A 19,492-nucleotide genomic window follows, 5' to 3' on the forward strand; every position below is an offset into this window, starting at 1 on the left:
CTCAGCCATCATCCTCCTGGACCTAAGGGCAGCCTTTGACACAATGAACCACCGCACCTTGGTACACCGTCTCAAAAAAGTGGGAGTGACAGGCACGGCCCTGTCCTGGTTGAAATCGTTCCTGGAAGAAAGATTCTTCCAGGTATTCGAAGGCAACACCCGGTCCCAACCAGTGCCGCTCCAATGTGGGGTTCCCCAGGGCTCGTCTCTGAGCCCCACACTTTTTAACGTGTACATGTCCCCACTAGCAGAGATAGTAATCCCTTTCGGAATCCAACTAGTTACTTACGCGGATGACACCCAGCTTATCGTGGTATTGAACCAGGTAGAGCAGTTCCCCACGAACCTGTGCTCCTGTCTCAAAGAAGTCGCTAGCTGGATGAGCTCAACCCACCTCAAACTCCATGGTGACAAAACTGAGCTCATGCTGTTGGGCAACCAAGCAATTTTTAATTCAAACACTCTGTGGCCGACTTGAATGGGGCCTGCTCCAACGCCAAAAAAGGAGATAAAGAGCCTAGGCATCTGGCTCGACCACGATCTCACTTTTAGAACCCAAGCCAGGAAAACCGTCGCCACCAGCTATGGTCCGCTCCGAACGGCACGAAAAGTACTTCCTCTTCTACCTTGCCACTCTAGAAAGCTCCTGATTCAGGCGCTTATCCTCTCCAGGCTGGACTACGGTAATGTCCTTTATCTGGGTGCTCCCAATTCAGTCATTTCTAAACTACAGGTGGTCCAAAATTCGGCAGCAAGACTTCTCACAGGCACAAAATACCGCTGCTCAGCCAAGCCTGCCCTAAGAGCACTCCACTGGCTCCCGATACAGGAGAGAATACATTTCAAGGCCCGCTGCATCGCGCATAAAAACCTTCAGGGCAAGGGTCCGCCTATCATCAAAAACCTTATCAAACCATACAAAGCCACCAGAAGCCTCCGCTCAGATGAACTCCACCTGGCCGAAGTGCCCAGAATTTAGAAGGCTCGGACAGGGGGCCACCTTCTTTCCTACAACGCCTCTAAGCTCTGGAACTCCCTTCCTCTCTTTATCCACAAGGAAGCTAACCACTTATCATTCCACAAACATCTAAAGACATGGCTATTCCCATAATCCCATCTGCCCCTCTATCCACCTCCGCAGCGCTGGGATACCTCCGGGAAGCCATGCGCTATACAAAAACATTTTTCATTTAATTTAATTTCATTTCATTTCAAAGAGTCAAGCGCCTCCGTGAATGTAGCACGTTACATTGTGTGCTTTTACCCTGCAGTAGGTAACAACGCGGTCGTTGCAACAATGGATTGTTACCACACGTGCCTTTACATCGCAAGACGTTTCAACGACTTGCGCTAGGAGGCGCGCTGGACTTAGGAATAGTATTAATTACTATTCCTACTCCAGTTAGCGCAACAGCAGGGAAGGTGTTGGATTTAAAATCCAACACATTCCCTGGTGTTGCACGCCACCTAGTGCAAGTCGTTGAAAAGTCTTGCGATGTAAAGTCACACATGGTAACAACGCGGTCGTTGTAACAACAGCATTGTTATCTACCTGCGTGGTATTGACAGCGTTGTAACCGCTGTTTCCCGTTAGGGCCAGGAGCCTTTCCAGAAGGCAAAGTCCTCATGGTGCTCCCAATCTCTTCAAGTGTGAGCGGGACATCCGAATCCGTCCGTTGCTCTAGTGACAGAACTGGGAACCGGAGCCCGTCTAAGAACTGCTAAATCGCTTCCTCCGAAGCCTGAAGACCAGCTTTATACAACCGTGTGAAATGTGCAGACAGCTAATCATGTATTTCTAGCTGCGTAAACCGAAGTTCCCCACCCGAAGAACAGAGAGCTGTAATTAGCCGAGCGAGAAGAGGCCCCGAGCGGTCTGCCTTAGCGTGAACTGACACGGAATTGCGAAGTTTAGACAGCGCTGTCGTTCGAGGAGCTCTGCATGTTTCTTTTGTGCTTCCACAAGGTCGTCCAATCCCCCAGCGTCCCCTACAGCCCTAGATTCCAGCAGCAGTAAACGATTTTCCATCTTGAGTAGGTCCAAAGCTACCTGTTGTCGCAACCCACAGCCCACTCACGCGGAGGAGACAGTCCCTGCATTAAGTTCGAAATATTCCCCTATCGCCTTACCAATCGTCTCCTGGAACATCGAGTCTTCCAACACTGCCGGTTGTAGCTGTCATGTAGGCACCCGCTGGAACCCACCCTCCTAATCCACCAAAGCACAATGAGGATTGTGATCAGAGTGCGTGCGCCCCGAATATCATATTTGTTAAGCAGATCTTTGACTTTTTTATTTTAGCTTGGCGGATTTGATATTTATTGTTGATAGAGTTTGAAAAAAAAATGGATTTAATTACTGTTATGGATTCATTTGGTTTGATTTAAATGCATGAATAAATTCCAGATTACCATTGACAGATATGCTTTTAAGTACATGTATGATTTAGTTTCACTTTGATGATTGAGTTGGGTCAGTGACGGTATTTTTGAATACATTTATTGGCTGTTCTTATGCACTGAATCGTTTTTGATTTCTTCATGAGCCTTGAAAATCCTCATTAACTGTAGTGACATTTTTCCTGTATTGATATGCCTCCTGCTGTCTCTGCCATGCAGTTTCCTGAGATGCTGTTCGAAGAGGACACCGAACTCTGCGCAGACCTGTGCCTCCGACTCCTCCGTCACTGCAGCAGTAGTGTGCCCACTGTACGGACCCATGCCAGCGCCTCTCTCTACCTCCTCATGCGACAGAACTTTGAAATTGGGAATGTAAGTGTATAGAAAAACAAAGGGGTATCACTGATCAATGTTTCTGAAGTCTCTTGCAAGTGACAAAGGCCAGCCCTTTCTTCCTGAAAACTGTTGCCAGCTTTTCGAGTGGAGGTAACTTGAAGTAGAACCCTTTTACTTGAAGCTGTAGAAGTCACTTCTTTTGTCAATATGGTAAAGGAAAGGATAGAAATGTGATTTTAACACTGTAAAATATATAACTGATACAGAACAGGTGCTGTTGTGCTTTTCTGCCATTAAGGAGTGTTTGGGCCATGAATTTAAATCTCTCAAAAACATATGTTGTGTGGTTCATTAGAGCACTGTCTTGGCATTCTAGAAACATAAATGTTGCACTTTATTGACTTTTTTTGTACAGTACATGTGTGTTCTTTTTATTTGTCCAAGTTTTATTTTTAGAACATTAGAAATTCACTGGGATCATGTAATCCTCATCGGGAAAAAGTAAATGAAACACGTGTACTGTAATAAATCTCCATACTCAATCTCAAACGCTGCATTTGGGAAGCATTACACTCGTCTTGGTAAAGCACATTGAATATGCGATACATGCACTACATGGTATTGTGTTTCTTAACAAGAATGTGTGTTTGACTTGAAGAAGCAGCACAGAACCCTTCCCTGCTAATCCCTCTTTCTGATCCCTTTCCTGATTTCACTGAATTTCCCAGCCCATAACTGTCGTTTTCACTGTGTGCACAAGTAACAGACTGCTGTTGGGACCTGGAGTCCCAGGGCTGTTATAAATGTTGTTTGAAAACAGTTTGCTCAGATTTGTGTGGTTTTTTTAAACTTCATCTGGAATCCCAGGTCTGAACCCAGCCTGTTACCTTTACACCCAGGGAATAAGCTAAAAAATGTGTACTTGTATTCATTGTGCAGAAAAAGGGGATTAAAACATTGTAAAGAAACAGAGAAAACGAAACCTCCTCCCAGTCATGCTTTACTACCTTATTTCCTCAATTTTTATGTCCTTTTCTTCTCTTGTGTAAACGTTTTTTTAATCTTTTCCAGACTTGGTGTCTTGAACGATATGTTCACTGTATTAAACTTGGTTAAAACCGCTTTCTGGTTGATGTTGGCGCAAATATATATTCTTGAGAATCCGGATTTGTCACTTACCTATGAACCGTATATTTTAAAAGAGAACCTAGAAATGGCGGTCGAACCCCATGCATGCACAGCCATATTCCTTGAATGGTAAGAGCCATCTGATTGGCAGTCTCATGACCTAAGTAACCCTTTATATGGAGACCAATTTGAGAGCAGCTGCAGTTGAAGTCATTAGTCTGCCACACTTTATTATTCCAGTCAAAAGTCTGTCCCATATAAGACCGGTCTTTTCGGTATTATGTAAGGGGGTACTGCTCTGCCATTGTATGATATTATCCAATCATATGTTTCTTTCAAATTGCATGTCTATTAATAGTGTGCGATGTTTTATCTTCAACCGTGCAGAATTTTGCACGTGTGAAAATGCAGGTGACCATGTCACTGTCTTCTCTGGTGGGGACATCGCAGACCTTCAATGAGGACTACCTGCGCCGTTCACTGAAAACCATTCTGACCTATGCTGAAGCCGACTTGGATCTCCGGGAGACTACTTTCCCTGAGCAGGTAGGGAAACAATAACTTTGCCTGAGTGTGTTTGGAGGCACCTCCATGAGACATGGCCTTTGTGGCCACTTGTCGAGCCAGGAAACCCAGGATCTAGTCCTTACTTCCCACTTGACATCAATGTATGAGCCTCCTTGAGTGGAGGAGAGAAGCTTACAGTATCCTTACTCATTTGTCCTTTGTGTTTCAGGTGCAGGACCTGGTTTTCAATCTGCACATGATCCTGACAGACACCGTAAAGATGAAAGAACACCAGGGAGACCCCGAAATGCTGATCGATTTAATGTACAGGTACAAAGAAACTTCCACCCTGCCTGTCTAAAGCTTGGCCTCTGACTTTCCGGTATATGTTTTTCTTTTCCTCTGTGCCCATCTTCCCGCCCTCCTCTCCTATCCATCAGTTCTTTGCCGGAAGAGTAAACGCTAGTCCAGCTCAGGAATACCCACAGAATACATCATAAAGTGAGGTTACAGAACCAAAATCACCCTCCTAGGAGCAAGAGTCTGACTCATCCTTTGTAAGACGAAAACAAATGATGAAGCCTTACTCAACACACTCCCTCATGCTCAAGTGTGCTTTGAGCACCTTCCCCAGTGGAGAGTGGCTGATTTTAAGAGAGACTGAAAAATATAATCACTTTTTCTCCACATCCACGGGGGAACCTTTAGGATGAAGTGACATTGTTCCAAAATTGAACGGTCTGCAAATATTTGATTATTGGCTTGATTTAATTGAAAAAGATATGCTGCTCGTGGCTTTGAGGTGTACTTTAAGAAGCCAAACAAGCTACATGGCACCAAACTCAATTTGATCCTTGAAAGATATATTTTTCGGCATGAAAGACAAGGCGAGGAAATGGAAGTCTACTACGGCCTTCCAGAGACTGGCATCCACCTATAAGGTTGGGTCATAGCAAGAGTAGCACATCTGTGAACCATTTGTGCCAAACTATAGGGTTGAGAAGCTGTTGGGAGAGGTTTGGCTGAATTAAATGTTTATCCCGAATCAGGCTATAGTGGTGATAAGATCTGTGCACATGATCAGGAGTGTCTGTGAGACAGCTTCAGGGCAGCAGATGTCAAATAGAAGTGGCAATGCAGAAAACCAATTACAGCAATTATGTAGGTTCAGCTCACAAAAGCATAACAAACTAAGTGTCACTAAGCATAGACGATGGGTAGGTTTCTGTGCCAGCTTTGCTCCACTAGAGCAAATGTTATTAAGGATCAGGTTACAGTGAATCGCCATACTGGAAGTTCTGCCCAGTCAAGGAATTACACAAGTCGTGCTAGTGAAGGAGCGATTTATTTTATTACCTGTTCACGTGGTGTGATTTATGTAATACAGGCTTCTCGAGTTACTAAGAAAGGTGGCAAAAGCATACTTCTGATTTACAGGCAAAGAATTTGAAATCCATTGTTAAAAGAAATTTCATAGAAAAAATTATAATTTTAATCATATCCATTAAGCATTACATTCTGCTTAGATGGAGATAATAGGAGAAGAGGTGTCGTCAAAGCGCATGTTGGTCAGATGTGCAAAGGTTCTAGTGCCCCAGGCCTTGAATTTTAAATTCCTTGTACTCCTGAGAGCAGTTAGTGCTCCTGTAAACTGACTGGATATGAGGTACGATTATACGGTCACATGTCCTCTTTGGTTCAGGTTTTTTGTCCAGCCAGTTGGGCCACGATGCTCTTGTCAAATGCACGTGCCACTGTTTTCTATAATAGAGCGTGCTCATTTGTTTCTCATTGCGGCCGGATTCACAAAGAATTATGTTTTTATTTGTAAAATCTTAAATTGTTAGGAGGTTTTTGATTTGTTGCGCATCCCACTAATTTGTATTGGCTATATGTAAGACTCATAAGTGAGTACATAGTAAGGTGCAGCAGATACTAAATACGCTTATAGCTCCGGTAGTGCACAGCGTTCTGCCCCATTACTAATGTGTTGTGTTAGTGTGTCGTAAAAATAATTCTCATCTTGAGAGTGAATAAGTACTGATTTGTCAACTTTACAATTCAGTTGCCAGGAAAATAGGGGTAGGTTGCATTTTTTATAGTGAATGGTCATCGAGGGGAGAGAGAGCTATGTGAGGTGGTGGTGTGCTTTTAGTCCTTGAAAGAAGCATGTGTGATCGACAGCCTGCCGAGCAGATGTGACTGGTTGGCGCCCCCTGAAGTGTCATGTTATGGTTGGTGTAAATTGTCAGTGAGTGACATTGGAGAATATAATGTACAAAGCAAAGTGTGTAAGGTGAGGACTAGTTATTTTGAAATCACAGTGGTAGAAAAGTTACTACTAGGGTATCTTATCATCGCTGTTCTTGTAGGCCATGTTTCGTCCTTAATTGTCACTGCAAAGCAGTTGTGAAGTTCATGGATTAAGCGTTTCAGTGGGAGGGTTAGTCCAGAACTTCTCATTGATAATGGTGTGCAACTAGCCTCCTTGGGAATCAGTGATTATTTAGGAAGCAATTGAATTATATTCAAGATAGTCCCAGTATATCATTCATGGACCAACATGTCGGTAGAATGGCTCAATTTAATCATAGTGGCGTGCATTTGGTCGACTATTGTTGTAGACCAGAAAAGGTAAAAGGCAGTGGGGACTTAGGCCCTCATTTCAGGTGTCCTAATAATTCAGATGGGGCCTGTTACATTAGTTACTGACTCCATTAGAATTGTAGCTCCTTCGTATTCAGCCCTATGATTTCTCCTCCTTGAAGTAAGCGCATTTTCTCTGTGAAATACTGGTGAAAGAAGGCTGGAATTGGCTCTCTAACTCAGACACCTGCATATTTCGTCCCTTCCTTAATTACCGGACGCCCTGTAACTTGTTAACTTGTAAATCCGGGGGGGGGGGGGGGGGGGGGTAATAATGGGGATTTTTCCAGGCCACTGATAACGAAGGGCAATGAGTTGGAACTACAGACTCAAACCATATGCTATAGAAATCCAGTTACATGTTTTTGGTGTGTTGCAGGCCCAATCCCTAGTTGTTGAAACATATTTGGAGAATGGTAACTGACAATGAGTGTTTGAGGAGGCTGGAGAGAGATGCAAGGACACCTTTGATATAGACAAATTATTCTGGATTTAATTTGTGAAAGATAATGTATCATTGAGTGTGAAGGTTCCTGACTGTGTAGAGGCTTTTGTGTGTCTTCCAAGCTTCACAAAGTGCTGAGCTAGCTTAAGAATGTGGTGGGGTTGTCGGTCTGTAAAGTATTGAATCAAAGTGTCATCACAATATTTTCTGTGGTTTAAAATGTTGATTAAGTATAAAAAGGGGCAATGTGGTTGAGTCTTCATACCTTGATGCTGAGTCATGGGGTCAATGTCAGGAATGCCAGGGTGACAGAATATCTGCAACCGTTTCAGATGGAAGCTACTTTCAGTGTTGTCATAAATGGTCAAGCCTGTCTGTTGTGATCAGTAAAGAATGTTGCGGTGATCCTTGAAGCACAGGCAATGTGAACGTTGCGTTTGAAAGAGGACACAACGTTTCTCTGGGGCATTGATACTTGGAGCACAGGACATGTTTGTATTGCTATTGGCCTCTGCTTCCATTTGAACAATCACAGCATTCCTCTGCATGGGTAAGAATGGTGAATGGGCATAATCTCACCATCTAGTGTTTTTTTTCTCCTTTCAGGATAGCAAAAGGGTACCAGGCGTCACCGGATTTGCGCTTGACCTGGCTGCAGAACATGGCCGGGAAGCACTCGGAACGCGGCAACCATGCAGAGGCGGCCCAGTGCCTTGTCCACTCAGCAGCTCTGGTTGCCGAGTACCTGAACATGCTGGAAGACTGTCGCTACCTACCTGTCGGCTGTGTCGGCTTCCAGGTATCCTTTTTGGGGAAGGTGAAGGGTGACCTGTTAGGACCAGAAGGGAACTTGTGGCTTAGGAAACCCCAGTATCTTAAAACGAGGCTTCTTGAGGCCGACTGTGAACTAAATTTGCCTACATTATGCTCCCATGGTAAGCACCATATAAATCACATAATGAATAGCTTTAAAGACTGCAGCCAGCTTATTCCTCAAAAAACCTTTGTGATTTAATCCGTGTCTTGTCCGTGAGATGTAAGACAACACTCCTGCATTTCAGAGGATGGAATTTATGCTACAATATTGTGTGACATTAAGGGCCTAAGTAGTTAATTTAAGACCACTGACATACTTATATATTAAATCATACAGCTCACCTTCAACCAGATGCGCCTCTGGATAGGGATTCAATGCAGTGAGCAGTGTGTCCCTGATGATTAGATGTTTTACGATCCAGACTGCCATTTTGTTTGTTCTCTGAAGTCTGTTGAGGTCCTCCAGCAGCAGCCCTAAGAGGAAATGCAATAATCCAGGCGAGATTTTATAAAAGCCTGAACTAACCACTTCATGCTGTTTATTTGGTTGCGGTTCTTATTTGACAATGCTCCAAGACTTTTAACCTTTTTTGCAGGTTTTGGTTGGGTGTCCATTTGCTTTATTCTGTGGCAGGAAGCTGCCGCTGCAGTCTCAAATCCACTGAAACAGCTCTCTTAACTTATTAGCACACCAACGCATCTTTTTTAGAGAAAATGTTGCCTATGTGCTTAACGATATAGCTTTCTGTGACTGTCCGTCGCCTTGTCATCGGTCTTCTCGTCTATCTGCTTGTCTGTTTTTTTTCCTACTAAGCTGGCTAGTTGTCTGATGTCTGTAGGACAATGATCGCCTCGTTCTGTTGGACAGTGATGAGATAGTCACTGGCCCACTGAATGAAATATTGTCTTTTTTCATTTCGTTATTAGTCGCTACATTGAACTTAATACAAAATCAATGTATGTTTAATGCCCCCCTGTCTAAGCATAATAGACGCAGGTAATGTGTCACATTCGCCTACATGCCAAAGATTGAGCACCTGAACCATCAAAGCTGGTGAAGAGGCTAACAGTGCAGTCCACCTTAATTGCCCCACCCCTCCAGTGTCATAATAATTGGTTTGTTGTTAGGACACCAATTTGCTTCCAGGGCTTACATTGGCGTAGTGCACTCAAAATGTTCAAGATATGCTCTTAGTGGCACTCACATGTCCTTGGCTATCGAGGCGGAAAATATTTCCACATTCGCGTTACAGTCAGCAGCCTTTCTGAGCCACCTAGCCTGTTACGGCAATGGACCCTAAAATCCAGTGGACGGCTATTTCCCTTTTTCCAAGCAGAAGTACTATTGGAATTAGTTGTCTCGCGGATGTAGGCACGCCAGCCACGTATCTTAGTATGGCCACAACTGGAGACCTGGGTATATGCGAACCCACTATGCTATTTTTTTTTTTTTTATATATTTTTATTGATTTTCCAACAACAAATAAAAATAATGCACCATTGCAAAATCAAATAAATGACACCAAAGCAAATCTCAAGCCCCTTGTCCCCTTATCCCCCTCCCCTGCCACTGGTGTGCCTTAATTACTCGCATCGTAACCAATAAAGGAGCATCTGAGTCTCCTGAGGCAGATAATTCCACAACAGTAGTGCAGTACAGGTAACATTCTTTCATTGGAGCTCAACACTTGTTCCACAGAGCATGCCCAGGTTTACTCTCCTAGTGCTATGATATCAGTTGAACCCTCTTGACCTTCCAAGGCTGAACCCTCCTCCGAAACCCGTCTCAGGTGCCTGTAGTATTGCAACTAAGGCCTCCCACGCCCTCGCTGCTTCCAGTGCCTTTTCATTATTAGTTTGCAGGGCCTGTTGTAGCCTAAGTGTACCTTCGCTCAGTGCCCATTCGAGTAATTCCGCCCTCCATCTCCCCATGCTGGGCCCTCCCGCTGATCTCCAGTGCATTGTGATCTCTCTCTTAGCTAAGACAAGGCCCAAGTCTATAAATGTGCTTGTCACTTTCGTTTTAGAGGTGTGCGGGAACCGGTGCAATAAACAAGTACCCTGATCCGGTTCTATGTTACGATCAGTTATTCCACACAGCAAATCTAGCACTTCCTCCCAATACGTTCCCAAACATGTACATCCCCACAGCATATGCTGGAAGTTGGCCCCCTCTAAACTACATCTCGGGCACTGAGCGGCAGCCGTGTTAAAATATTGGTTAATCTTAGCTGGTGTTAAGTACGCTCTATGCACTATATAAAATTGCACCAATTGAAATCTGGCATTCCTCGTGCTTTTCCAGGCCCTCCTAACCAGCTGGGCCCATGTCTTCTTGGTGATTTCCCTGCCTAGGTCCGCTTCCCATTTCCTCTGCAGCACATGAAACGGCTCTAGCGCTTCGGTCAGCATGCGCCTATAAAGGCACGTAATAGCCTTAAAGGTTCCTGCGGCAATTACCACATATTAGCACGCCATTGAGGTCTATGGTTCTGACAATCCCGCCTTCCAGTATCGTTGCATTGCCGAGACTAGTGCTGAATGCAGCAAGTAATCCCCCCGCGGTAGACCATATCTATCCTGTAGAGCCTGAAATGACAATAGGATTCCGTTTTCATAGAGGTCTCCCAGCACCTCCCATTCGGCTAATGCCGTCCAGTCCCCTCCATGCGGGAGGGCCGTACACATACCCAGCGGAATCTCCGGGGCGTACAGGCGGGCGAACCCAGCTCGACGCTGGCTCCGGCTCCAGCGCAATCTCAGTATCCGCTCTTCATTAGTAAGCAGTTCGAGACGCATCTTCTGCTGAAGTACTATAAAGCGTTACAACAAACAATTGATGGACGGAATGCTGACAATGCAGACATTCCGGACAAGGACAAGATATAGCGTGAACCCACTCTGCTATGGAAGATATAGCGTCTATCTCTTCCTAGAATGTAGTAATATACCCACATGTCCATTTCAGGTGATACAATCTGCTTGTTGGTTATTGCATTTGTGGCCTGGTGCTTTCAAATGTATTTAGTCGAGTAAGATATAGCCGATGTAGGAATTTAAAATGGCGGAGCTTGTGTCTGTAATTGATTGATATGGTTTTCAACTGAGCGCAGCAATAGGACCTTTTGCGTACATCCCATAGCTTACCCAGATGTTTTGCCATAGTTGCATGCTTGTATATATTGAACCACTATGACATGGTTAGACTGCTTGTAAAGCTGTGAAACCCATCCTCTACTAAACTCCAACCTTTGTGAGTGGAATGAATTTGTGTAGCTCCTATGGGAATGCCATGTTGTTTCACCTGACTGCATGCCTGAAGGTGTCATAGATACAAACACCCCGAGTGTCTTTGTATTGTAACAGTGACAGAAAGAGCCCGCCTATTGACATATGTCCTAATTCCGCTTCTGTTTATTTAGAGAGTTCTTTACCGCTCTCTCAGTCATCAGAGGCAGTGCCAGGGTATCTAGGAGGACTACTGTTGGGGAGTCCATTTGCCTGGCTGCTCTGTCTGGGCCCTACCTTATTTATTGTTGCAGCGGTTCCAGTGCCATCCCTGGGATAATTCATTTGTTTAAAGAGACCAATCTGAAAGAAACACGTTAGTTAGATTCCTCACCTTAGAATATCCCCAGGCGTCAGACTGGATCCGGAAGATTTTTCGTCAGCAATACCCCTTGCGCGTCGCTAGGCGTCGTCTGTGGCTCCGCGTCCGTCGTCGGCGTCGTGCACCGGAATGACGTCGTCGGAGTACTTAGACGCCGCCCTCGCGCGCTGACGTCAGTTCTTCTTTTTTCCGCGCCAGTAAGCGCAGATCCGGGAGAGCTACCCCTTATTAGTCTTTTTTGACTAAGTTTTTTGATCCTTTTTGATCTTGTCTCGACTCCGGTGCCAGTAGGATGCCTGGTTTCAAAGCCTGTGCTGACTGCAACCGCTTGATGTCGGTTACGGATCATCACCGCCGGTGCCTTTACTGTTTAGGCCTCAACCACGACGCGGAGTCGTGTTCGGACTGCAAGGCCCTGACCTCGAAGGCTTACGGTCCCGTAAGCTCCTCGAGGTTCGCCACTCGGCTCCGCGCCCCTCTCGATCCCGGTCCAGGAGGAGGTCCAAGGATCGGTCGCGGAGCCGCAGCCGACGTCATCATCGATCGTCTGGCTCCAAGTCTTCGGGTAAGTCGAAGCACTCCAAGAAGTCCAAGAGGCGACACCGCTCTTCGGACTCCCCTCGCCGGTCACGCGACTCGGCCGAGGGTCAGGGTGGTTCCACCCCCGCGGCTCCAGCGGAGCCGCAAGCGCCGCGCAAGTCCCCATACCCGCCGGTCCCTGGGACTGACACGACGCCGGCAGAAGTCAGTGCCTTCCTCTCGGCCATGAGGAACCTGGCTCCGCCGTCGACGCCCGCTGGCGCGCCTTCGGGCCCCGCGGACCCGACTGGGCAACCTTGCATGCCGGCGGCTCCGGCCCCGGCGTCGGCTCCGGCCTCGACGCCGCAAGTGCCTGAGGGACTCGTCCCCGCCGACGCCGGTCGGCCTCGTCACGCCTCCTCCGCCGGCGTCGACACCAGTTCCACCTCCGACGCCGGCTCCGCTCGGCGTCGTGCCCCAGTTCAGCCCCGCTCCGGACCCGGCGCCGTTACGGCGTCGATGGACGCCGCGTACGGCGCCATTGGAGACACATTATGTCTATCGTCCGGCTCCGATCCTTCCTCCTGTTTACCAGGAATCGGATGACGGGGGCGAATGGGAGGGGTCTGAGGATCCTATGGCCGTTCAGGCTCAGCTGTCACAGGACTGGGCAGATGAACTGGGGGAGGCCAGTGATCTGGATACCTCACCAGACACTGGATTCATCTCTCCTCCGACTGTGGCTTCGGAGGAGGGTGCTGCTTTCTCTGTGGTGCTGCGCAAGGCGGCCGCAGCCCTTGGGCTCGAGCTGCCTGCCGTGGCTGTGAGAACTAACGTCCTCACTGAGGTGCTTCAGTCTGCAGCAAGCTCCACTGAGCCTCTGCTGCAATTCAATGAGGCCCTCATTGACGTTCTGCAGGGCACATGATCCGAGCCCTCCACAGTTCCTCCTGTGGACAGGAACGTCGCCAGGCGCCACCGCCCTGCTCCGGGCGACCCCAGTTTTCTGTCCCAACACCCCACCCCCGAGAGCCTGGTTATCCAGGCTTCTACCTCCCAATCCTCCTTCCCGACCGCTCCGCCGGACCGGGATTCCAAGAGACTGGAACAGTTTGGCAAAAAGCTGTTCTCCTCCCTTAGTTTGGGTCTGCGGTCCTTGAACACCGCCTGTCTTTTGGACCGTTATTCCCACTCTCTGTGGGATACGGTGGAGGACGTGCTGCCCGTGTCCGGAGGAGGTCCAGACACGACTTACCCAGGCTCTGGCCGATGGGAGGGATGCAGCACGACATCAGATGTGGGCTTGACACTACGGACTCGCTGGGTAGGGCGATTTCTACCACGGTGGCGCTTAGACGTCACGCCTGGCTGCGGTCCACGTCCTTTTCGGGAGATGTCCAGAGCACTCTCATGGACATGCCCTTTGATGGCACTCGCCTTTTTGGTGAGAAAGCGGACAGTGCGCTGAATCGCTTTAAGGACTCCCGGGCTACGGCCAAGTCCTTGGGCCTCTCGGCCCGCGGTCGCAAACTTCCGCCTTTCGCCCCTTTCGTGGCCAAGGAAGGGGTGCCTCCTCACATCCGCCTAGCCACCAGCCGCAGAACCAACCTGCGCGCGGTCTCGGACGTGGTTTCCGCCGAGGCGGTTCTGGAGGACGACGCGGTCAGCCCACATCCACCCCGGCAGCATCCGCCTCAAAGCCTTCCTAGTCCGAGCTTTCAGGCCCATTCCACGCCACTGGGCGGCAGAGTTCGCCATCACCTGCTCCACTGGCGGTCCATCACATCGGACAGATGGGTGCTGCAAATCGTCCGAAGGGGCTACTCCCTCCCCTTCGAGACGACCCCTCCAGCCATGCCACCGCAGCACCACCGTATCTCGGGGGTTCATTTAAATCTTCTCCACGAGGAAGTTTCGGCCCTCTTGGCCAAGGGGGCCATCGAGCGCGTTCCGAGCCCAGAAGTAGGTCGTGGTTGTTATTCCCACTACTTTCTGGTTCCCAAGAAGGGCAAAGGGGGCCTACGCCCTATCTTGGACCTCCGGAACGTCAATGCCTTCCTCCGGAAGGAAAGGTTCAAGATGTTAACTTTGGCTCAGGTTCTAGCTGCCCTAGACCCTGGAGACTGGATGGTAGCGTTGGACTTGCAGGACGCATATTTCCACATCCCCGTCCTGCCGGCCCACCGGCGTTACCTGCGGTTCACGGTGGGTCAAGAGCACTTTCAGTTTACCGTGCTCCCCTTCGGCCTTACCAGTGCCCCTCGGGTGTTCACGAAAGTGATGGCGGTGGTCGCAGCTCATCTGCGCAGATCAGGGGTTCCAGTCTTCCCCTATCTCGACGACTGGTTGTTGAAGGCGGGCTCGCCCCAGGCAGTCGTCTCCCACCTCCAGACTACGGCGGATCTCCTGCATTTGCTGGGGTTTTCCATCAACGTGCCGAAGTCACACCTGAGTCCCTCTCAAAAGCTCCTCTTCATCGGAGCGGTTCTCGATTTGGCGCAGTTCCGGGTCTATCTGCCGGAACAGCGGGTCCGGGATATTCATGCCCTGATTCCCATCTTTCGGCCTCTATCCTGGGTTTCGGTCAGGCTAGTGTTGCGGCTTCTGGGGCTGATGGCCTCCTGCATCCTACTAGTGGATCACGCCAGGCGGCGCATGCGGGCTCTGCAGTGGGACCTGAAGTTTCAGTGGGCCCAGCATCACGGCAACCTGTCCGACCATGTCTTGATCTCTGAGGGCACTGCACAGCAGTTGCAGTGGTGGCTCACGGACCGCGATTGGGTCACGGGCCAGAGCCTCTCCCTTCCCCAACCGGAGCATGTCGTAGTGACGGATGCGTCCCTCCTAGGATGGGGTGGCCATATGGGAGAGGCGGAGATCAGAGGCCTCTGGTCTCCGGCGGAGTCTCGCCTCCACATCAACCTGTTGGAGTTGAGAGCGATCCGACTTGCACTGAAAGCCTTCCTTCCCTCTGTCAGGGGAAGTGTCGTGCAGGTGTTCACGGACAACACCACCGCCATGTGGTATTGCAACAAACAGGGCGGGGTGGGGTCGTGGATCCTTTGTCAGGAGGCTCTGCGCCTCTGGACGTGGCTGGAACACCAGGGCGTCGCCCTAGTGTTTCAACATCTGGCGGGCTCTCTGAACGCCAGAGCAGACGAACTCAGCCGCCGGTGCATGATGGATCACGAATGGCGTCTGAACTCCGAAGTGGCGCAAGGTCTCTTTCAGAAGTGGGGAGAGCCTTGGTTAGATCTATTCGCCACCGAAGAGAACGCGCAAGGTCAGCAGTTCTGCGCGTTGGAATTTCCAAGGCGGCACTCGCTCGGCGACGCTTTTCGTCACGAGTGGAGTTGCGGTCTGTTGTACGCCTTTCCGCCTATACCACTTCTGCCCAGAGTGGTGAAGAAGATCAGGCACGACCGGGCCCAAGTCATCTTGGTGGCTCCGGATTGGGCACGAAGGTACTGGTATCCCGAGCTACTCAGTATGTTGACCGATCATCCGATACGTCTGCCCCTTCGGGAGGATCTGCTGTCGCAGCAGCAGGGGACGGTCCTCCACCCGAACCTGTCCAGCCTCCACCTCCATGCGTGGAGATTTAGCGGCGGCAGTTGATGCCATTTGACTTGCCTCCTGAAGTCTGTGATATCATTCTGGCAGCCAGGCGTCCCTCCACAAAGACGGTATACGCCTGCCGGTGGAACAAATTTGTGGCATGGTGCACAGCAAAGGCTGTGGATCCCCTTTCTGCCCCTCTTTCTGAGGTTCTCCTCTTTCTTCTTTCTTTGGCCCGGCAGGGCTCTGCCCTGGGCACCTTGAAAGGTTATCTTGCTGCCATCTCTGCCTTCTTGCGGCTTCCTGATCAGCCTTCTCTTTTCATGTCCCCTGTAGTTACACGCTTTCTAAAAGGCATTACTCACACGTTCCCTCCTGTCCCTTTTGTAATGCCTCAGTGGGACTTGAATCTTGTTCTCACATTTCTAATGTGCGCTCCCTTTGAGCCTCTTCACAATTGTCCTCTTCGTCTGCTGACGCTTAAGACTGCTTTTCTGGTAGCCATCACCTCGGCTAGACGGGTGAGTGAGCTCCAGGCTTTATCATCAAAGCCTCCTTTTCTCTCTGTTCATCCGGACAAGGTTGTCCTTCGGCCTCGTCCCTCCTTTCTTCCGAGAGTGGTGACCCCCTTTCATCTTGGGCAGTCTGTCACCTTGCCCACCTTCTTTCCGCCTCCGCATCCTTCCAAAGAGGAAGAGAGGCTCCACCGTCTGGACCCAAAGCGTGCGCTCTCCTTTTATCTGGACCGCACAAAACAGTTCCGGGTGGACGACCAACTTTTCGTTGGATACGTGGGTGCTAAGAAGGGGAAAGCTGTGCATAAACGGACCATCTCTCGGTGGGTCGTTTTGTGCATCAAAATTTGTTATTCCTTGGCAAAAAAGGACCCTCCTGTTGGGCTGCGCGCCCATTCTACTCTGGCCACGGCGGCTACTACTGCTTTGGGACGGGGTGTCCCTTTGCAGGACATCTGTCAGGCGGCAACGTGCGCTTCGCTACACACGTTTGCCAGGCATTATTGCCTTGACAGCCAAGTCCGGAGGGATGGCTTCTTTGGCCGTTCTGTCCTCCAGGACTTTCTGGTGTGATCTTGGTTCGCAGACCCACCTCCGGGGATGGTATTGCTTGGGTATCTATTCTAAGGTGAGGAATCTAACTAACGTGTTTCTTTCAGATGAACAAGTTACTTACCTTCGGTAACGATGTATCTGTAAGAAACATTAGTTAGTTAGATTCCTCACCGACCCACCCATCCTCCCCGTTCTGCGAACTGACATCTAGGGTTAAGGCTATCCCTTTCAGGGCCCTAGAATTTTTTGGCACCAGTGTCGGTATCTTGCATGGCTCTGCGTTCCTGGCGCGGAAGGCTATGTACAAGAACTGACGTCAGCGCGCGAGGGCGGCGTCTAAGTACTCCAACGACGTCATTCCGACGCCGACGACGGACGCGGAGCCGCAGACGACGCCTAGCGACGCGCAAGGGGTATTGCTGACGAAAAATCTTCCGGATCCAGTCTGACGCCTGGGGATATTCTAAGGTGAGGAATCTAACTAACTAATGTTTCTTACAGATACATCGTTACTGAAGGTAAGTAACTTGTTCGTCTGGAGCCTAACTATCTCTATGTTGTCCGTCACTGCTACCATGTGTGGTCTGAGTGAGTGGCTGGGGAGGTACCAGTATACTGCAAAGCAGGCCCGTGCTGTTAGGTAGTATGGGTCAGAGACGTTTTAAGGCATGGGCAAAGTGGGCGCTGGCCCAGGCCCCAGCCTTACAGAGGGGCTCTGTTCTGCAGACCCTGAATGATTCTTAAACACAGTGTGTTTTAAATACCCTCTGACTTTAATGTTTTTTTTATACAGGTAATGTGTGGAAATTTATTACAAATATTTTTCAGACTTTAAAAAAAATTTTTTCAACATTATGTAACATCCATAAAAAAGTTTTTTTCAGATTAAAACAGGACCTCGCATATGAGAAATGGGGCGGGGTCACAGGGATTATTTGCAGTAATATTAGTGAGCAGCTGCTGCATTACACTATTGAAAACACCTGGTACAATCCCTAAATATTAGATGGAAACACATATAGAATGTGTACTAGTGTGCATGTTCCTGTGCACTGTCATTGACTTCGCCAAAAAGAGCATGAAAGAGCTGTAATTGGATCATCAATATCTAAAGCTGTCCCGAACTGGGGCCCCCAAATTACGTTTGGCCCCGGGCCGCCAAGATGCCCCTGGTAGAGGTCTGTGAAACAAGTCTGCCCCTGATGAATGGCAGTGTCACGATCTCCAAGTGCTGTTGCCCCCGACTACCTGTCTGTACCAGCCTATAAAACTCAGTTTGCAAGGTTTAAAAAAAGCTGTGCGACAGTGGGATAGGGATATTCACAAACAAGAACTTAGGCTTGTCAACCACTTTTAAATATGTTGTCTGACAAAGGTGCAACAAAGAAAGGGAGGTACCCCTTAGTGTTTATAGGGACGAGGTATACTAGTGGACACAAAAAGACAAACGTTCCCAAAGAGAAAGCGTATATGCAAACAAAGGCTTCTCACTGGCCAACTCGTTAATTAATCGTATTTAGAAAAGTCACTTTTTCATTAGGAGTCACAATATAAAAACCTTTTCATAGCTCTATTAACGTTAACACAGTGCAACATGTGGTTTCAAAGACATACTATTCAATACAATCATAGTTAAAAAAAAAAAAATTATTATATAAAAAAATATCATTTTACATAATCAATAAAATGCTATATGTAGCCTTCCTCCCACTAAAGGTTACAATCTAATACTGAGGATTAAAATAAAAAAAACAGTTGACGCGGCGTTTCGGTGTTAAGTTCAATGGTTTCACCTTCTTCAGGACCAAGAATTTTCATAAAATCTTCATTGTGTGATAGATTATGTTTTTATCAATTGCATAATCTTGTTGGGGAACCTTTTTCAACAACTTTATGGTCTCGATATAGGGTGCTCTATTAAGAGATACTTGCTTTGCTCGGTATCCGTTGACGCCACCGTATTGTGGCGAAGTAATATCAGTCCAGATTCCTTTATATATGGAATTCTATTCAAATAGCAGAGCAGGCACTTTATGCATTTTGAAATATCTTCTTTTTAGGGTGCTAGTAATGTTACACACTCTTCATGGTACCGGGCTTGTTTTGCTCTGAGTGTGTGTAGACGGCCTCCCTGCATCAACGGATATCCGGGGTTTTGGACCCCGGATATCCGTTGACGCAGGGAGGCGCCATTGAACTACAAAGTAATTGGTCCTGGGTATACAAGATAAAATTGGGAAAGTCTTCCCGGCTAGGGTTTTTTCAAAAAAAGGAATTCACACTGTCAGAAATGGTGGCTGTGATATTACTGGTAGAAGCTCAGCTCCTGGGATATGAAGTATGGTGAACGAAGGAATGATAAATATTAATGGGGAAGGGTGGGCTGAAAAAGGTGCTTCAGCTTGTTAAAATCTAGCACCCACGTGCGGTGCGGCAGGGCACTCAAGTCGGGGTGGA

At 48.2% G+C, this 19,492-nt stretch overlaps 1 protein-coding gene across 3 annotated transcripts in view; it reads left to right on the forward strand.

Annotated features, from left to right (window-relative positions):
• DOCK6 (dedicator of cytokinesis 6) overlaps positions 1-19,492 on the forward strand; it is a 409,103-nt gene that overhangs the window by 258,875 nt on the left and 130,736 nt on the right. For all 3 annotated transcript variants that reach the window (XM_085600639.1, XM_085600641.1, XM_085600640.1), the window contains 4 exons: positions 2,620-2,772; positions 4,252-4,410; positions 4,601-4,701; positions 8,069-8,261. In XM_085600639.1, the coding sequence (XP_085456765.1) occupies positions 2,620-2,772; positions 4,252-4,410; positions 4,601-4,701; positions 8,069-8,261 (606 nt within the window). The remainder of the gene's footprint in view (positions 1-2,619; positions 2,773-4,251; positions 4,411-4,600; positions 4,702-8,068; positions 8,262-19,492) is intronic.

Source organism: Triturus cristatus, chromosome 4_2 (genome assembly GCF_964204655.1).
Source record: "Triturus cristatus chromosome 4_2, aTriCri1.1, whole genome shotgun sequence".
Lineage (NCBI taxonomy): Eukaryota > Metazoa > Chordata > Amphibia > Caudata > Salamandridae > Triturus > Triturus cristatus.